The following is a 17,033-nucleotide window of genomic DNA, read 5'->3' on the forward strand; positions in this document are numbered from 1 at the left end:
AGCAGATATTTTTAATCAGAGATTGGTATTGCTGATTGTTGTCCTCTTCCGAATTGAGAGGCATAGCAGGTTACATTTCAGGAGACTGCTGATTTTTGTCCACTACTGAGTTAGAGGCTTAGCAGGTCTCCGGGATATTTGAAGAGTTAATAAAACTTATATTTTTGAACCCTCACTCTGCCTGAGCTTTTTGGGCCAAACCCACATTTTTGACGGCAACCTAGACTCGGTCAGTCACAAATATAAAATACATAGCATAAATAATGTTATAATAGAACTATTACTAATCTATAAGTGCTATAGCTATTATCGATTATATAGTTATTGACATTACCAAGATAGTAATATAATACTATTATTTTTTGTTAATGGAAAAGTTATGCAATTTGGAAGTTTACAATCACTGAAAGGACAGCAATGTGGATAACATGGATATAATGGATTTTTGTCATGTTGTTTTGCGCGTCCTCTCTCCTCTTTAGTTGTTCGACCGCATTAAGCTGTTCAGCATGCCTGCCAAGCACCAGCCGGACCTGATCTACCTGCGCTATGTGCCACTGTGGAAGGTGCACGTGTTCACTTTAGTGCAGCTCACCTGCCTGGTGCTGCTGTGGGTCATCAAGGCCTCATCCGCCGCCGTCGTCTTCCCCATGATGGTAAGTAATCTGTGCCAGCCGGAACAGAGGGGGCTTCTGGCTGCTGGCCAACCTTAGACTGTAGTGTAAGCATCCTGTACCAAATACAGCCCCAGTGTCCAGTAGGCCCTGGGTTCAGATTAGGGTTTACTATAGCTAAACTTAAAAAAAGAAGAAAAAAACTCTTCATACAGAAGTGGCTCCGTAAGAGGGCCTGGATTTAAGCTGTGGTTCAGAACTGGGCCAAACTGTTCAATGACTAGAAGGACACTCAAAGTGTACAGTCCTCAGCCAAGGCAAAATGCCCTCTTTTGCAGTGTTAACGACACTGGAAAATAATTTAGATTCAAAATGCTTCAAAATGTAATGGGTTCTTCCTTGCTCCATGCTATACACCTCCACCAAGTTTCATGAAAATTGGCCTGGTAGTAACATCCTTCTTGGAGGTGATTAGGGTCACATGTACCCCATAGCATGAAGAAACAAGAAGCCCCCTTGTTTGTAATGGTAACGTAACACTGTATTGCATAATTTGTCATGACACTTCATAGCAAATTACAGGATGTGTCATTTTCCATGACATGTGTATGACCGTTTTAAGACTAGTAAAGTTAACAAATCACTTTAAAAGGGACAGTTAGGGAAATGCAACCCATCCATAAAGCACTCTGTACAGTCTAGACTGAGTGGCTGTTCCTCCTGCAGGTCCTGGCTCTGGTGTTTATTCGGAAGCTTCTGGACTTCTTCTTTACCAAGAGGGAGCTCAGCTGGTTGGATGACTTGATGCCAGAGAGTAAGAAAAAGAAGGAGGACGACAAAAAAAAGAAAGCTAAAGAGGTATTGTTTCTTATTGCTTATGAGTAGGCAGCTTATGGTAAATTGTGTTGAGTTTCACGTGACATCCTGCAATATTGTAGATATTATATCTGCCTCAATACATTTTTTTGTTGTTGTGGTATTTTGGTGTCATGTACAGCATATTAGTAACATTGCATGTGTTTATAGCATGTTGGCTTATTTATATACAGCCGTTTATTACATACTATTTGTTGGCTGACTTTATTAGAAAATGAGATTAGAAATCCTAATATTCCAAAGTTAAGTTGCCTAAGCAATGGCATGCTAGTAGCTCTCTATGGACTGGCCTGTGTGCTTATTTATTATGGTTCTAGGAAGCACAGCGGATGCTAGAGGTGGACCATGACATTGACGTAAGATACGAGGGGGAGAACCTTCTCAAGATCCCAGTCAAGTCCCTCAAAGTCAGGTTAGGCCCAGGCTATATTCCTTGCTCCTTCAATCAGTGCAAAAGTCTGTGTGACCGATGCATGTTTTCTGTGTCTTTTTTTTGTTCTGAAAGTTAATTTTTTAAAAGAAGATGCTTTGGGTCATTTGAAGAAACTGTGATAGGGTTTTAAATAAAAAAAATATTTAAAATATAATACAAACGGTTTCCTTGACCTGTATCTCTCCGGAGACAGATTGGACAGCATAGACTCTGATGCCTCATACGAGGACGTGGAGAGCGGAGGGGTTGGTCTTTCTGTCCTCACAGGCCTGCTTTAAACCCTCACACCCTGTCTCTCTCATCATTTCACACCATGGTTGCTGTTGTTCTTGTTGCTTTTGTTTTCCCAGCGGTTAATCAACTCAGACGTTTGACTGATTAACGTGTTGATTTATTTAGCATTTATAACACAACTGCATGGTCCTGTCACCTTATGTCCCCCCACCTCCAATAACCTAGATCTTAAAAATGACAATCGGTGTGTACCTCAGGGAAGTCTATTATCATACACTCATACAGATAGATTGTTTTACACAGATCAGTTTGACTGCGATGGATATAGTGTCCTGTGTAGGATATGTAATTACCTGCATTGCGCTGTCTAATTGTTAGGGAAAACATCACTGTTTCTGTTCAAAAGACACTGTCTTTCTGTTGAGACTTTTTCACAAGCAAAGGTCAGTGCTTTGATGTTGATAGCCTAAATAACCTTGATTACAGTTGTTGTTGTATAATAGCATTAAATAAAGACAGAAAAAAAACATGAAGGAACATTCACTAGTTTTAGCTGGCTGCGGTGAAGAACTGTGTTGGTTAGGTTGATCACTGTCAAACAGAAGCGTCATGATTCGGTGCAGTCCAATGTTGACGCTTCTCCACAGTATTCAGAGACCGTAGACATTGCATAGTGATTGGTGATCATGATCAGCCATTTTTCACACAATGAAAAAAACACCACCCTAACAGTCAGCTTTTGGCCTGCATGCTTCGTTCTGTTGTACATAGACTGTTAACATGCCAATGACCAGAGACGTGTAGAAAGCATTTTTAATTGGCTCTCACTCCTCCCCTGGCCGACTCAACTAAAGTGACTTCATAAAGCATTAGTCATCTTTGGATCGCCATCACTTACATGTGAACAGGACCCAGGTGTGGTGCTGCTCTCTACTGGTGGACCTGAGATGATGTTTATGCTTTATAAACATAATGTACCATCACACACCATGCTGGGGAACAGTGTGTGTGTGTGTCTGTGTGTGTGTCTGTCTGCGTGTGTGATTGATTATATCACTGTGCTTAATGTGCCTTAGTTTTCTGGAGTTGAAGAACATGTGGATACTGCAGTATTAATGTGTGGCATAACTGTGTGTGAGTGTCTGTGTTCTGTATGTATTTGTTGTTCTATAGTGCAGACGAATGTGTGTGGGCGTCCTTGGTGTGTTCATATTTATGCACATGTATACCTGTACTATATGTGCATATGCATGTGTACTTGTGTGTGGGAGGGGAGTGTGTGTGGTTGGGGAATGTGTGTGGGAGTGTGCGTGTGCATGTGCGTGTGTGTGTGTGTGTGTGTGTGTTTGTTCTGTGTATGTTTGTGCATGTATTTGTTGTTCTGTAGTGTAGACGAATGTCTGGGGAGTCCTTGGTGTACTAAACTGTGCATATGCATTTGTGATTGTCTAAGTGTGTGTGAGGAAGGGCTGGATGTGCGTGTGTGTGTGGTTGACCAGCTGAAAAGGTGCTGTGATGTCTTCTCCTCTGCAGCGCTGACCCGTCTGTGGTAAACATTTCTGATGAAATGGCCAAAACTGCAGTGTGGAAGGCTGTAACCATGAACTCTGACAGTGCCAAAGTTCACAAGCCTTGCACAAGGTAGCTATCACCCCCTCTAACTCTCCTCTTTGCTGTGCTGCTGGCCCTAGTTAGTTTACCACTGGTGCAGTCTCCTATCGCTAGCTTGTTTGCCTATGTCAAATAACACGGAGTCAGCATGAGAGTGCTTTCACCCTAATCACTGTGCCTTACTGTTGAATGCAGAAACTAGCATGACTTTTTGATAGGATGTGTGAGAGGAGTCTATCGAAAGGCTTTTGCCAAATCAAATACCTGAAAATAAGTTGCGGAGTTCATCAAAATCTGCATGCTTGTGGGTTCCACAACACTGCCTCAGTCACCGCATAGCAGTGTAATGATGAAGAGGGTGAAGACGATGTCTTTGATTGACATATTTTATTGCTACTCTAATAAGAGAATTTGAAGGGATTCTTACATCATGTGGCTTATTTGCAGGTGCAATGAGTTTATTGAATATTTTTAGAGGTTAACAAGTGAGACATTCTTCTTAGATAATCATACCAAGATTTATTAGTTTATTCACATTTCTTAAACGTTGTTTAGAACATGTAATTTGGAGATGACTGCATGATGGGTCTCCTAAAACCATGTTAAAAGTTCCAAAATACCTTCACAAATAAGATGCTCACCCTATCCCCCATGCCGTCCCTTTCAGCGAGGAGAAAACCGCCAGCATCCAGATCAACATCGAGGATGAGCAGGGGGACAAGTTTGTTGGCACGGAGACGTCGTTATGACAACCAGGGAGGACGAGCGCTTCAGCAGCAGGGCAAAACTGTCTCGAAGGACTCGAGGCAGGTGGAGGATGTCACACTGCGCACCAGAAGACTCCTCACTCTTACTGGCAAACAGGAGGGCCGTAGCCAAACCAAAGTCAGGCTGACACATAGGAGACAGGTCCCATTCATACTGTATGCATTTGGCTTCTGACACCTTTCTTAAATGTTAGAAGCAAGTCGTCATGTTTTTTGTTCTATTCTCATTTTTATTTTATTTTTTAAAATAATGAATCCATTTATTTGTCAGACATTCTACAGAGAGCTGTTTGGCCCCTGTAAGAGCTCAACTCTTCAAAAAAGAAAATTTTTACTTGTACTTTTCCCAGATGTCAGCTTGGTTTGGAAACCAAGGAGCATTACACCATTTTGTTTTATGGTGGATGTTTATCCATGGCTGAAGTTTGATTTCTGGCAGTTGCTGCTCATTGGAGGAACATTTGAAGTTATAATTGTGAGATTCAGAGAACGTGCAACATCAGCTGTAAAGATTTCTCTACAGTGGTGTGTGTATGTGTGTGTGTTTGTGTGTGTGAATGTCTCTGTGTGTGTTTGTGTAGGTGAATGTCTATGTGTGTGTGTGTGTGTGTGTGTGTGTGTGTACAGAAATGAGTGAGTGAAAGCGAGGGGGAGAGAGAAAACTAGGTAAATCTGAGGGAGGGAGTGTAGCTCATTCTTCAGCTAGCACAGCTTGTTTGATGTCAGTACGGCTAGTTGCAGATGCGCACATAACATTTCGTAGAGATTGTGGAGAGAAAAGTGGAAAAAACACAGCTAATCTTGTTAGCAATCATTCAAGCTTTTTTCCCCTCCCTCTCTGAAAATCTTAAACACTTTAGTAGTGTTAGTTGTTGATGTAAGCAGTTACTCACCAAAATGTATAATAATGAAATTAAATACGAATTACAATGTTTTTCTTTTTTTACTCAGCCAATTGTGCTGTAGGTTGTGTTCTACAGAGGTTTCGAGACAGATAGATCAGTTGTACACCATGCAAATAAGTAGTTCACCTTGTTATAAACCCTGATCGGCTAATATGTAATACAGACGGCAAAGTGCTGTTTGATGTGGTCTACATATGATGTGGTTTATTTAGTGTTACAGGAAAGGAATAATTTTATACTACGACATTATTATTGCTATTGTCTTTTAATTTATTTTATGGTCAAGTTTGCAGTTGTAGGAAGTGAAGGGGCGGAAGGGACTGGGGACACTGGCTTGGGTGTCCCGGGTCTTTCATTGTGTTCTGCTCCTGTCATGTGTAACGCTGCACTTTACACAAGGTACGCGTGCCCTCGTGAGAGTTGGACAAACCACATGTACCTTATTTAAAATATCTACTTAGAGCAGTCTCAGGAATCAATGGGCTCTCCATAAGAGCCCTGCCTCTATCTCTCTCTGTCTCTCTGTCTCTCTCTCTCTCTGTCTTACCTTGTCCTGTGTTCTGGCAGTGTAATTTTTGTCAGATCGCCGTCCCCCCTCCGATTTTACACTGGACAAGAATGTGATCGTTTGCTTTGCTAAGGTATCTGCTCATGACTTTTATTTTCTACCCAGTGCTCAAAGTTTAATGTTCAAATAATTTTATTTCCAATATTTTTTTTTTTACTCCCATAATTGAAATGCTTTTGTCACTTTTTTAAAAAGTTAGACTAGAAAGACTTGTTTAGTTTTTTCACTTTTTTTTATTATTGTTTTACTGTATCCTTGTAGTGCTACACCTGAAGTTATTTTGCAGCGCTCAGTTTAACTAGTTCAGATTTTAATTGTCACACAACCAGTGACTATGTATTCTGTCGCAAATATTCAAAGCTATTTGCACACAAAACCTGTCTAATCATAAAAAAAGTAATATATTATCACAAGTAGAACCCTTAGTCACTGACTTTTTTTTATTAATTATACTCAGTCATAATCGACAAGAGAAAAATGCCCTTGTGTAGGTTTTTTTATTTCTTTTATTTTCTCCCCCTAGATTCAGATTTAATTCGTTTTTGCTATTTACTCATTTCTATACATAAAAGAAGTTATCACACCGCAAGCAATTTACTGGACCCAGTTTGCCAATCAATCGTGTTTCTGTTCAGGTTGCTCTCATTTAAAGTGCATTAAATCCTTTTTTATGTTTAGCAGGTACTTGTGCCTGTTGAGGGGGTTGGTGGGCACAGAGTTTGCCTGGAGTAGGGAGACCATGGCATGAATTTATGTGCATTGTATTACACTGTATCACTGCCCTCATGTTACCCCATAAGAAGTTCTCCTGTAGTGTGCCAGCCATCGTGAGCAAGCCTGGCTGATTGATGTCAATGCTGTAGTGGCTGGGCATCAATCGTCAATGTGACTGACAGGTGTCACTTGTGCTGTGTAGTCTTGAGCAGTAATGAAAAGTCTTGATTTTGGTTATCTGTTTGGTTAACATTGCTCAGAAACTCTGTAATATTATACAAATAGAGGGATGCGCAAAAAGTGCTATTTTTTTGTAGCTGATTTATAAATTAAATTCTCAAAAAGGAAAAGCAATAAAGGTGATCACATAATAAATGTCAACTGCTTGAATTTCTATATTTATCCTCAAGAAAATCATGTATTGTGGTCTATGTATTCTCTGTATAGAGCAGTGGTTCCCGTAAGTCAAACCATAAAATAAACATAAACATAGGTCCACTTTTATTCCTGCATTATTAGCACATTAACTAAGTCTGACATAAAATAGATTGTTTTACTACACTGTATATCTGGGGACTATTTGCTTAAACTTGATAACTCAACCTTATATTCTTCATCAAACCTTTCTTTTCCACACAAAACTGAAATTTGCCATGTTATATGCAGTCACACGTAACTGCAAGTTACAAGAAAATATGTTACCTGTCAATATTACTATAGTGATTAGCTAAGCGTTTGACTTTTCTCGTACACTTAGTTGTTGTTTGTTGATGAAATAATTAAAAATAAGGCCAGCACTGATTGCACCAATATAGACCATTCTTTAAGTGGACCATATAGTTGGTTTAGTCAGGGAGAGTTAAATAAATAGTATTATTACCAAATAATTGTGGTCATAAAGCAGTCTTTTACATTACTTTGCAGTCGTTCCTTAAAAGTGATATTCAAACCAACAAAAAAAAAAAAACATCAATGCTTGGAACATCAGAAAAGCAACACTTTTATTCAATTAAATCTACAAGGATTTATATAAAATACTGAGGACAACACATTTGGCAACAACTGAATCATTTATAAAAGAAAAAGAAAAACATGGAATTTGACTTTCCAAAACAGTCCTAAACTCACAGTGCTAACAATTCATTGAACAAAATTGACATCCATAAGGTGCAAAAACAAATGATCACTGAAATGTCCTGCATGCCAGGTGACACTGAACCACCATCTATGCATGCCTGTTATGACCCTGTAGCGACGCCACGGCTAGTGGCATTCCTTATAAGGCCCTTTGTCTGGAATAAGGTGAAAAAGCAAGAAAACCAACAGACAGACACACACACACAAATGGGCAGTATGCATTGGATGGTACTTTAGCTTCTGTCATAATCAGCAACTTCAGGGTTCACCTGAGTGGTCACTGCGCCAGTCAGGTGGCTGGTAAGAGTGCAGTACTGATTTCTTGGTCCCTGGCATCACCAGATTTGACCCTGCCTGCCCACTAGGGTTAAACTGTACTGCTTGTATGCTTAAGCCATGAAACACTCATACAGCAGGAGCTTGCTCATATGAACAGGTAAATGGTTTTCCTTAATCCACAATCCTGAACCTGAGACTCAAACCTTTTCATGCTTCCTGCAGAAGCACCTTTAGAAACATGTTAACAGGCGGAGGTGATTGTTCATTAGCCTTTTTCTAAAACTAAATTAAAAGGTAAAATACTTGGCACTTTGACCTCTGAAACCGTTTTGGTGCAGTATGTAGCTTACTCATATAGTGGCCTATTTTGTGCAAAGGAGTCTATCTATAACATGTTTGGACTTGGATGATGTTCCGAGAAGTACTGACATGGAAGACAAACATGTAGGACTGGCTCACTCTACTGATCTCTCCTGAGGTCTATAACTGAACAAGATTATTTAGTTTGGCAGTGAAGATCAGAGCAGAGCTCAACACTGACATTACAATAAAAATTAATTCTGAGAGGAAATGTCACAGGTTGAAGAATAAGAAATGAAATCACATTGAAATTGTAAACAAAATCAGCGTAATATTTATACAACAAACAAAGAAAAAAAATCAAGTAGAAATAACATTCTTCAGCATGAAATCAAAATACTGAGCTGGAAAAAATGTATCCTATGACAGTCTAACACTGACAGAAACACAAAATTCAATGCCAGTAATCCTATGGTCCAAGTTTTCTCAAAGAGTAAATTTGGTGAGATGAGAAATGGTTCTAAATGTAACACTCAAGGAATTATTACTTTATTTTGGAGATGCCTCCATATTTGTAACCACACTTCGGGTGACACAGAAATACTATCAGGTATAAGTAGTAGCATACTACACTGGCCAAGAACAGAAAAAGAGCAGCAACATGAATAACAAAATAAATCTCTGGGGGGGGACCTCACATTTTAAATATGCCATCTGCCTTTCAGGCAGTGTCTTAAGACATATAACCACCAATAAAGTATTTAACACACGCTCCTTCACAGAGCAGATTTTCTGGTGACAGTGCACAGATCTAAAAAATATTAATTTATATATATATATACACATGCTGTACCAAAGCAATAGCAATGCTGTATAAAAACTGTCCGGGCCTATTGCCAGCTACTATCTTTGGCTACTTTTGGGAACTTTTAAAACTTTGTATATGCTGTTTTGAAAGACTGTGGCAAAGTGTGGACGGGTGTCACGGCCCATGATGGAGCAGAGAGGGGCCTTCCCGGAATTCTCTGGGTCTTCCAGGTCCCAGATCTCCGGCATGCTGCAGCCGGGCCTAAACAACCAGACAAAAGCCATAAAGGTGTTCAGAAAGACACCACACACTACTGCCCATGTATAAGCTTACAAAAATCCTTTGGTATTTCTTCATTCAGCTTTAAGCTTACACTTTTATCTAAAATGCATACTGCATATCACATTGAGAACATAATACATTTACATAGTACAGATACAGATTTTTTTACTCGTCAGTTTATGCTCTCTGGATGTTAAATCCATGATCCTGATGTTGTTTGGACCCTGCTCTACCAGTAGAGCAACAGAAACGGCTACAGAAATGCAGTAAGAAAATAATAACAAGCTCTATGCACATATCGCCTAGTAAGTCTTTCAAACACGTCGGCCAGGAGAAACGTAGGCCATCCACTTTACTCATCTGAAACAGTTTTTTTTTTTTTTTCAATGAATGACCTGACACTGAACTCTTTACTAAATGTACTACATGCTTACTAAATATGATCAGAAGCTTAACTATCATATTGTTCATTTCATATCATGCATATACCTGGGATACTGGCCTAAGGAATTGGTGCTGCGATATCTTGAGCGCTGAGAGACACTGTGTACAACAGTATTGCAGTGAGATGTAATGAGATACAAGAGTGGCATAGATCCGGGCAGAACACCAAACAAGGAGGGCAGAGAGACGGACACTCACCGCGAGCGCCTGGTGCACCAGGAGTCCTCCAGGACAAAGTAGTCCACCTGCAGCTTCATCAGGTTGGCCTGCACCGTCTCAGCCGGCTTACGGCTGTACATGGAGTACACCAGCTTGGTCCGTGCCCTGGGAGGAGAAGGACGTCTGTGGGTTTAGGGCTAAGCAATCTCATACAATATTAATATATAATGCAAATTATTATTTATTCATAAAATATCCCTCATTATTTCTGCTCAAGGTTGGCTCCTGTTAAAAGGGAGACTTGTCCTTTCAATTGTCACTTTTGTGCTTGCTCCTAGGGTTTTAACCTTTGGCTCAGTAAAGTGCCTTAATAATAATCAGGACTGAACTGTGATCGTCAATAAGTATCCCTGTGGTCTTTGTCTGTGGAAGAGCATTCACCTAAGCCCTGCGTCTTCATAGTGGGGATGATTAACAATGGGTCTGCCAGCTGACAGCTTAATACTGGCCATAGTGGGCATAGCACCAGCAAACACGTCATCTAAAAACACACAAGAGAAACAAATTACAGGTAAGTCATGTGAACAGGATATGTTTACAACAGGTGCAGATCTGGTTGAATAGAAATGGACCTACTTGGTCCTGTCTTGGACGAGATCCAGTCCAGCAGCTCCTCCTGAGGGACGTTGCTGAATTCTCCCATGATGCCCCACTGGCCTTGCATGTTGGCTGCACCTTGCATAGCCATGATGGAAATGATGGCAAAGACCATTATCTGAAGTTTAAACTTCTCCCCTACCCAGCCAAACAGCTGAGGCAAACCAAATATTAAAAAACACACACAGGTTAGTAAGCTTAAAGCACTTGTTCCCGGAACAACAGACAGAATTCAGCTTTGGGAGAGGGGAGTGAAAGAGTGACAATGGAGGAGAGAGCAGACAGACTGACCTGTTTGGAACAGAGGAGGGAGGCCATGATGCACATGTGAGGCGTAAGGAAGAGTTTCAGACGCATGATAAGCACAGCCAGCACGGCAAATGCCAACAACTGCAGGGCGTGGTACACCAGCTAACAGAGAGAGCGAGACAGATCAGGGAGTTGTGAGAACCCTTCAACTATTGTTAACTGTGATCTAACATAAACATACAATATGAAACAGTGAAAGAGGCCAAAAACCCACACACGCAGTAAATCAGATCTTCTGGTAGATTCACTTACCTCTCCTCTAACGGACATTTCAGGTCTGGTGAGAGAAAAACACCAAAGCGTGAGGGACTTTTTTATGTTCACTTGGAGGGAGCTCTACAGTAGCACCTAGTATCTAGACTTCACTAATATGATGGTTTCTTACTCATCAGAGTCATCTTCAGTCTTCTCCTCCTTGACTGATACATCCCTTTCTCTCAGAATCTTCATGGCATCCTTAACAGTCTGCACACCAAGCCATAGAAAGTCATCAACCAAAACTCTTCTTCAATCAAATAATTTACACTCATATACATATAAGTGTTATGGTCTCACCCTTCCAGCAATGACAGCCACAACCAGCATGGTTACTGGGAGAAGGAGTGTCTTGATGTATCGGAGAGGAGTCTAAAACATGAAAGAGAAGACTTAACATGCATGTTCATAGACAAAATACATACATAATTCAAGGGCATATACTTTACTAAATGCATACTAAATATAGGAAAGTGTATGAATTGTGTAAAAAGCAGAAAGCCATTCCACCGCCCACCTCAACTTCCATAAAGTCAAACTCAGCTGCACATGTGTACATCATGGTGTCAAAGTCTTTGTAGTCTGTAAACTTGGACTTGATCAAGCTGCTGATGTGAGCCTTGGAGAGATTACAAAAGATCACGTTAACACAAAAACATGACCAGTAACTACCCTTCATTCCAGTTTACTGATGCACTTACATCATCCGAGGCACCCAAAATGATTGACAGCATGGACTTCAGAATGACTGTTGAAACAACCCAGGCAAGACCTTGCATGATCTGCAAGAAGTACAGAAATCAAATGGGTTATCAAGTCACACTATGCGTTGTACTCTTAAGCATTCGTCACCTGGGCTGCAAGAAGTACAGAAATCAAATGGGTTATCAAGTCACACTATGCGTTGTACTCTTAAGCATTCGTCACCTGGGCTTTCATGCCCTGGCTCTCCTTACCCACAGAAGGAGTCCGGTCTGGAAGAGCTCTGCAAACTTTGCTCTCATCGCTATTATTACCTGTAAGAGACAGACAGTGAGCAACACAGATAGTGAGCAGCACAGACAGTAAGCAGCACAGACAGTGAGCAACATTAACAGTGCTCCTCAGCATTGTACTATTCAGTGGAGAGTTTAATCAGGCCAACTTACCCAGATGGAGACCAGGGAGGAGGCGTAGAAGGAGGTCAACAGCATGGCGTTTCCAAACATCAGAACATAGCACACACTCAGGGAGATCTGAGAAACAAACACGCATCATGTTAAAGCATTCATGGCCTTTTAAGAACTCATAACACCAACAGCAATCTACGGAATACATGTGATATGCCAATAGTGTTCAAGTGCTGAGCTTTCAGGAGACTGGATAGTCAATTATAAGTCAAATCAACACAAAAGCATCATGTCATAGGCTCGCTCACTACTTAACAGATTAGGAGAATAGGCATGGCTTAGAGCAATTGGATTTCACACCAGTAAGCCTGTGCGTCTCAAGAGATTAGCGGATCTGTGACACATTCAGAACACAGCACCCTCCATCACAGCCTGCATATTGGCACAATGCACCTTGCACCGTCTGGTTTGCTTACACAACCCTTCACACAATGTCCACGCTGGCCCATGACTAACACGCCAGTCCCTCACAGACAGGTCTGATGATGCTGACACATTCTCCCATACACCATGATGTGGGAGCACATATACAAATCAATTACCATGTGTGTGACCAACAAGGACTGCATCTTTGAAGGGCTCAGATATCCAAGAATGTATGATGCAAATAAGGAGGCCACCTAGGGAAAAGGCAGAAGAATTTGGGTTAAAGAAATAAAGACACAACCCATCACATGTCTATATTATTTACAAGCTTAAGTAATAAAAAAGAAAAAAAAGAAGAGCATTTGCTTCTTGTACAAGAGAGGATTACCAAGGATTCCCACAAATTTGAAACCACAACCAGAGACCAAAAGGCAATTCTCTCATTTTGTAGTTAAAAAGGCCTGTGCCCTAAGCAATGAGTCAGTAAAAAAGTCAGTTTTCTCTACCCCTCTAATCTGATCTAAAGCTCTCTAAACTGTGATGCCCCCTCACCTGAGTCAGTAACACAAACTGGGCAAACTGCCAGGGCAGCATGAAGAGCACATTAGAGATGCCTAGAGCTACCAGGACTGTTGTGCTTGGTTTCCGCGTTCTACATGGGAGATGAGAGAATACGCAAATTGTGAATTACAGCAGTTGATGTATGTATTCGTATATAAACATGTTTTATAGTTATAGTTTAGGTTTTTAGCAGACTTAACTAAATGCTGATTTTGATGAGAATAGAACCCTGATCCCAGTTACCTGAGGATGTGAGTGAGCAGCAGCATTTGTAGGACAAGGAAAGGATAAGAGAAGCTCTCCCTCAGAGGAGGAGTCCACATGACACGGGTGCTCTGAAATTCACAACACCATCAGACACCATAAGACACACAGGCAGCAAACTATAAAACACCGACATTAACGAATGCTACATTCTTACCTCTCCATGGTTAAAGAAAAAGCACAAGACTGTAACAATACCACCGAGACGGCTACCGCTGAAAGGTAAGAACAAGGGAGAGAGAGGTAGAAAGAACAAGGAAGAGATGGTTGAGTGAGCAGAACTCAAATCAGAATGATGAAAATGACCTGATACACAGGCCACCCTGATATAGAAGTGAGGGGTCAACTCTACCTCAGATATGTTCCATAGATGAAGAAAAGACTCATCATTGCACCGTTCAAGAGGAACACAAAAGTGACGTAAAAGGAAGCTGGATCTCCCATTCCTGGCGAAGACAGAAACCCTAGTTAGTAACCATGGTACTACCAACTAACCTAAGTACCACGACTTATCTTTAAAAATCAACTTAGAAATACTTTTTAATCAGTGTCTACCTGCAAACCTGTGATTCTATATGTGAAATACTAAAAACACGAAGGAAGATACATTCAGCTACAGGAATGTACCGACTATTCTGGAGGTGAATAGAAACACAAAGTTGTTTTAGGTTTTTTTCACACTCTTCCGAACAACCTAGACTGTAGTTGTACCTTCACAGCTTTCCACTGGGTCAAGTCCTTCTCCTCTGTTGATGGACCAACACATCTTGGTTTGGATGCCAAAAAACTCCATAACTCCGGTGTATGATCTAAACCAGGAAGCTAAGACCACCTGCCATAGAGAAGGATATGAAGATGTTTTTGAATACATATTCCTTATACTGCCCCGCCTTTAAAGAATATGCATAATGACAAAAAATATCTCAAATCAAATCACATCTCACCTCTGGATACAAATTGAATCTTTTGAGGGTGTTTATAATCAAGGGATATTCAGTAAGACGGTCATTCATAACCATGTATAGGCCATTCAGGAAGCTGGGGGCCTCAATAATGGTCTTATAGTAGGAATAATAAAGACCCTAGACAAAGAAAAAGTACAAAGCAGTTATGGATTATTGTATAAAGTACAATCAAACAATGTTTTTTTTAATGGAAATATTAATTCACAACAGACTATTGTATTCCTTCCCCGCACAGAAATATCTCATAGAGGTGCAGTATGTATAGTATATGGTTATAGCATTCAGTGTGTGGTTAACAGTGATTATGATATTGCGTTCAGCATATTACCATTTCTGTCCTAAATGCCATTTCCTTCTCGAGAACAGACAGATGTGAAAAATGTCTATCATTCTCAAAAAGATGGGTCAGATGATACCTAAAAGAGACGACATTAATACGATACATCCTCAACGTCAGATAGCTGTAGAAAGCCATTGTGGTGAAGTTACATTTGAGACAAACAAACAAAACCACTGTTTAGCTAGCCTTATGTTGTATTTGAGCCTTAGCTACTTACCAGTGAAGGAATCCAGCGACAAGAGCTAGAATGCAAACACAGACAAGTTTATGCTACCGTTATTCATTGGAAAGGCATGTGTATTTTGCAGGGAAAACTTGCCATTTGCCATATATGTGAGTCTAACGTTAACTTACATTATACTAGATGACTTCACTACAGATATCTGTGGCAAAGCGGTTAACATAAACAGTCAACGTGTCCACGACTCAATTTCTCCAGTTAATAAACAATACTCCCAAACGTTTACTCATAACGGTAGCTAGTTATCTGGCAAGGTTATGCTAACGAGGATAGCTAGCGTCACTGTTTGCATTCATTGCAATATTATGACATGTATACAACGTTAAAAGTTGATTTGTTCAACTTGGTAATATTACGCTTACTTACAGCCTGCAACCTTGCTGCCCCTAGAATTCAGTACTCTAGCTAAAATAGATATCAGCCAATGGGGATGGAACTATGGAATAACTTTAGCAATTTACGATAACGGACGTGGCTATAACGTTAATGAAAGCTACAAAGCATTTAGCTAACGCCAGCTAACCTTAACTGTTAACGTTACTTGCCAATTGTCAACGACAGTTGGTGTAATCTACCCAAGTTATCTGTTCATTTCATCCAGCCAGCTAATTTAACATTCCATGCTAGCTAATGTTTTGAATGAAGTGTTGGCTAAAATAGTAGCTAGCAGCTAGCTAGCCAGTTAACGTTAGCTGATAGCAAAGATCACGTACCAAGGACCAGGGTGATTCCGATTTTCATGAAAGCTGAGGGACTCAGGCCAATTTTGCTTCTGATGGAAGCGAATCCTGGAAACATTCCGCTTTTGGACTGAAGCACATTGAAGCCACCACTGCCTTTCCCATCCTTTCCCGGGCGTCTACTTTTTCCAGCGGCATGTGAAGGCGACACAAACGGACTCCGATCTTTGCCGTTGCTTTGTGGCGTTTGATCCTTTGCGATCTGTCTTCTTGTTTTTGCTACCATGCTTGCATATCAGTGCTTCGTTAAGTTAATGCAAATTAAATGCTGTGTGTATTTTGATATGTATTATAAGTCGTATCTACTCTGTTGTAAAGTGGTGTTGCTATCCTCCCATTCAGTAAGTTACAGCAACAGCCTTCTGATCATCGCCACCAACTGGAGGAATGAAAATGCGTTAGTGCCAGTAACCATAGCAACCCGGGTAACAGCAGTGAAAGTGCTAAGGTGCTAATGTTTTTCAGTCTTAAGTTTTTTTTTTTGTCTTACTGAGTTTAGGAAAGCCACTGCATCATCTGTACTCTGCCAACAAAAATAGATGTTATTTCAAATGGTAACAAACGTTGGAGACAACGGTTTAGGAATAGACAGAATGTCAGGTGATGTTTTGAAGCGAACGTTAGATGGCACGCACACAAAGTTCCAATCATGCATAAGCATAGCTGAACAGGTATTTTTTTTCATATCTCAATTAGCATTCATATTAGGATATGATAGGTATATATATATATATATTTGGTTTTGGCTAACCTCATCCATTTATTTATTGATTATCATTAAAAGGTTGTCTGACGATGCAAGTAAGTCAAACAAACGCTAGAGGGCCCACATTTACCATGTATCCAAGTATCAGTCTTTGAATTTGTAACTTGTGACTATAATGACAGTGCCTTTATGATCAATATTTAATGTAGCCTACCTAATAGTCTGATCAATACAGCTTCTCTCCAGTGTTTTCTCAAACGAAAAAAAAAACAAAACCAGTTGTCTAAATGAACAGCCCACATGTGGTGCATCTTGTGAGTGAATTTGAG

The 17,033-nt window shown here is 40.4% G+C and overlaps 2 protein-coding genes across 8 annotated transcripts in view; one reads left to right on the forward strand and one right to left on the reverse strand.

Moving 5' to 3' along the window:
* slc4a7 (solute carrier family 4 member 7) overlaps positions 1-7,087 on the forward strand; it is a 54,945-nt gene extending 47,858 nt beyond the window's left edge. For 6 of the 7 annotated variants that reach the window (XM_080857579.1, XM_080857584.1, XM_080857581.1 and 3 more), the window contains 5 exons: positions 483-656; positions 1,341-1,472; positions 1,808-1,902; positions 3,691-3,798; positions 4,436-7,087. In XM_080857579.1, the coding sequence (XP_080713705.1) occupies positions 483-656; positions 1,341-1,472; positions 1,808-1,902; positions 3,691-3,798; positions 4,436-4,517 (591 nt within the window). In that variant the 3' untranslated portion in view covers positions 4,518-7,087. The remainder of the gene's footprint in view (positions 1-482; positions 657-1,340; positions 1,473-1,807; positions 1,903-3,690; positions 3,799-4,435) is intronic. The other variant, XM_080857582.1, reaches the window with a different exon arrangement.
* Positions 7,088-9,030: 1,943 nt separating this feature from the next.
* Positions 9,031-16,257, reverse strand: dpy19l1l (dpy-19-like 1, like (H. sapiens)). The gene is made up of 22 exons (XM_080858583.1): positions 15,972-16,257; positions 15,235-15,259; positions 15,006-15,093; positions 14,657-14,794; positions 14,424-14,544; positions 14,065-14,158; positions 13,870-13,927; positions 13,692-13,783; positions 13,440-13,539; positions 13,064-13,141; positions 12,501-12,587; positions 12,309-12,368; positions 12,054-12,134; positions 11,870-11,971; positions 11,653-11,724; positions 11,483-11,562; positions 11,350-11,374; positions 11,080-11,199; positions 10,768-10,942; positions 10,573-10,672; positions 10,171-10,296; positions 9,031-9,507 (listed from the first exon to the last, which is right to left on the reverse strand). Exons 1-22 carry the CDS (start codon positions 16,222-16,224, stop codon positions 9,342-9,344), a joined length of 2,241 nt encoding a protein of 746 aa, XP_080714709.1. The 5' UTR covers positions 16,225-16,257; the 3' UTR covers positions 9,031-9,341.
* Between the last annotated feature and the right edge of the window lie 776 nt (positions 16,258-17,033).

This window comes from Sprattus sprattus (assembly GCF_963457725.1).
Source record: "Sprattus sprattus genome assembly, chromosome: 19".
Lineage (NCBI taxonomy): Eukaryota > Metazoa > Chordata > Actinopteri > Clupeiformes > Clupeidae > Sprattus > Sprattus sprattus.

Excerpts from the sequence above, each read along its gene's own strand:
- dpy19l1l (XM_080858583.1), bottom strand. The coding sequence starts at position 16,224 with ATGGTAGCAAAAACAAGAAGACAGATCGCAAAGGATCAAACGCCACAA. Across the intron at positions 11,725-11,869 it reads TTGACTTTATGGAAGTTGAG|ACTCCTCTCCGATACATCAA; the intron begins GTGGGCGGTGGA and ends TTCATGTTTTAG. Across the intron at positions 10,943-11,079 it reads CCCTCCTCTGTTCCAAACAG|CTGTTTGGCTGGGTAGGGGA; the intron begins GTCAGTCTGTCT and ends GGTTTGCCTCAG.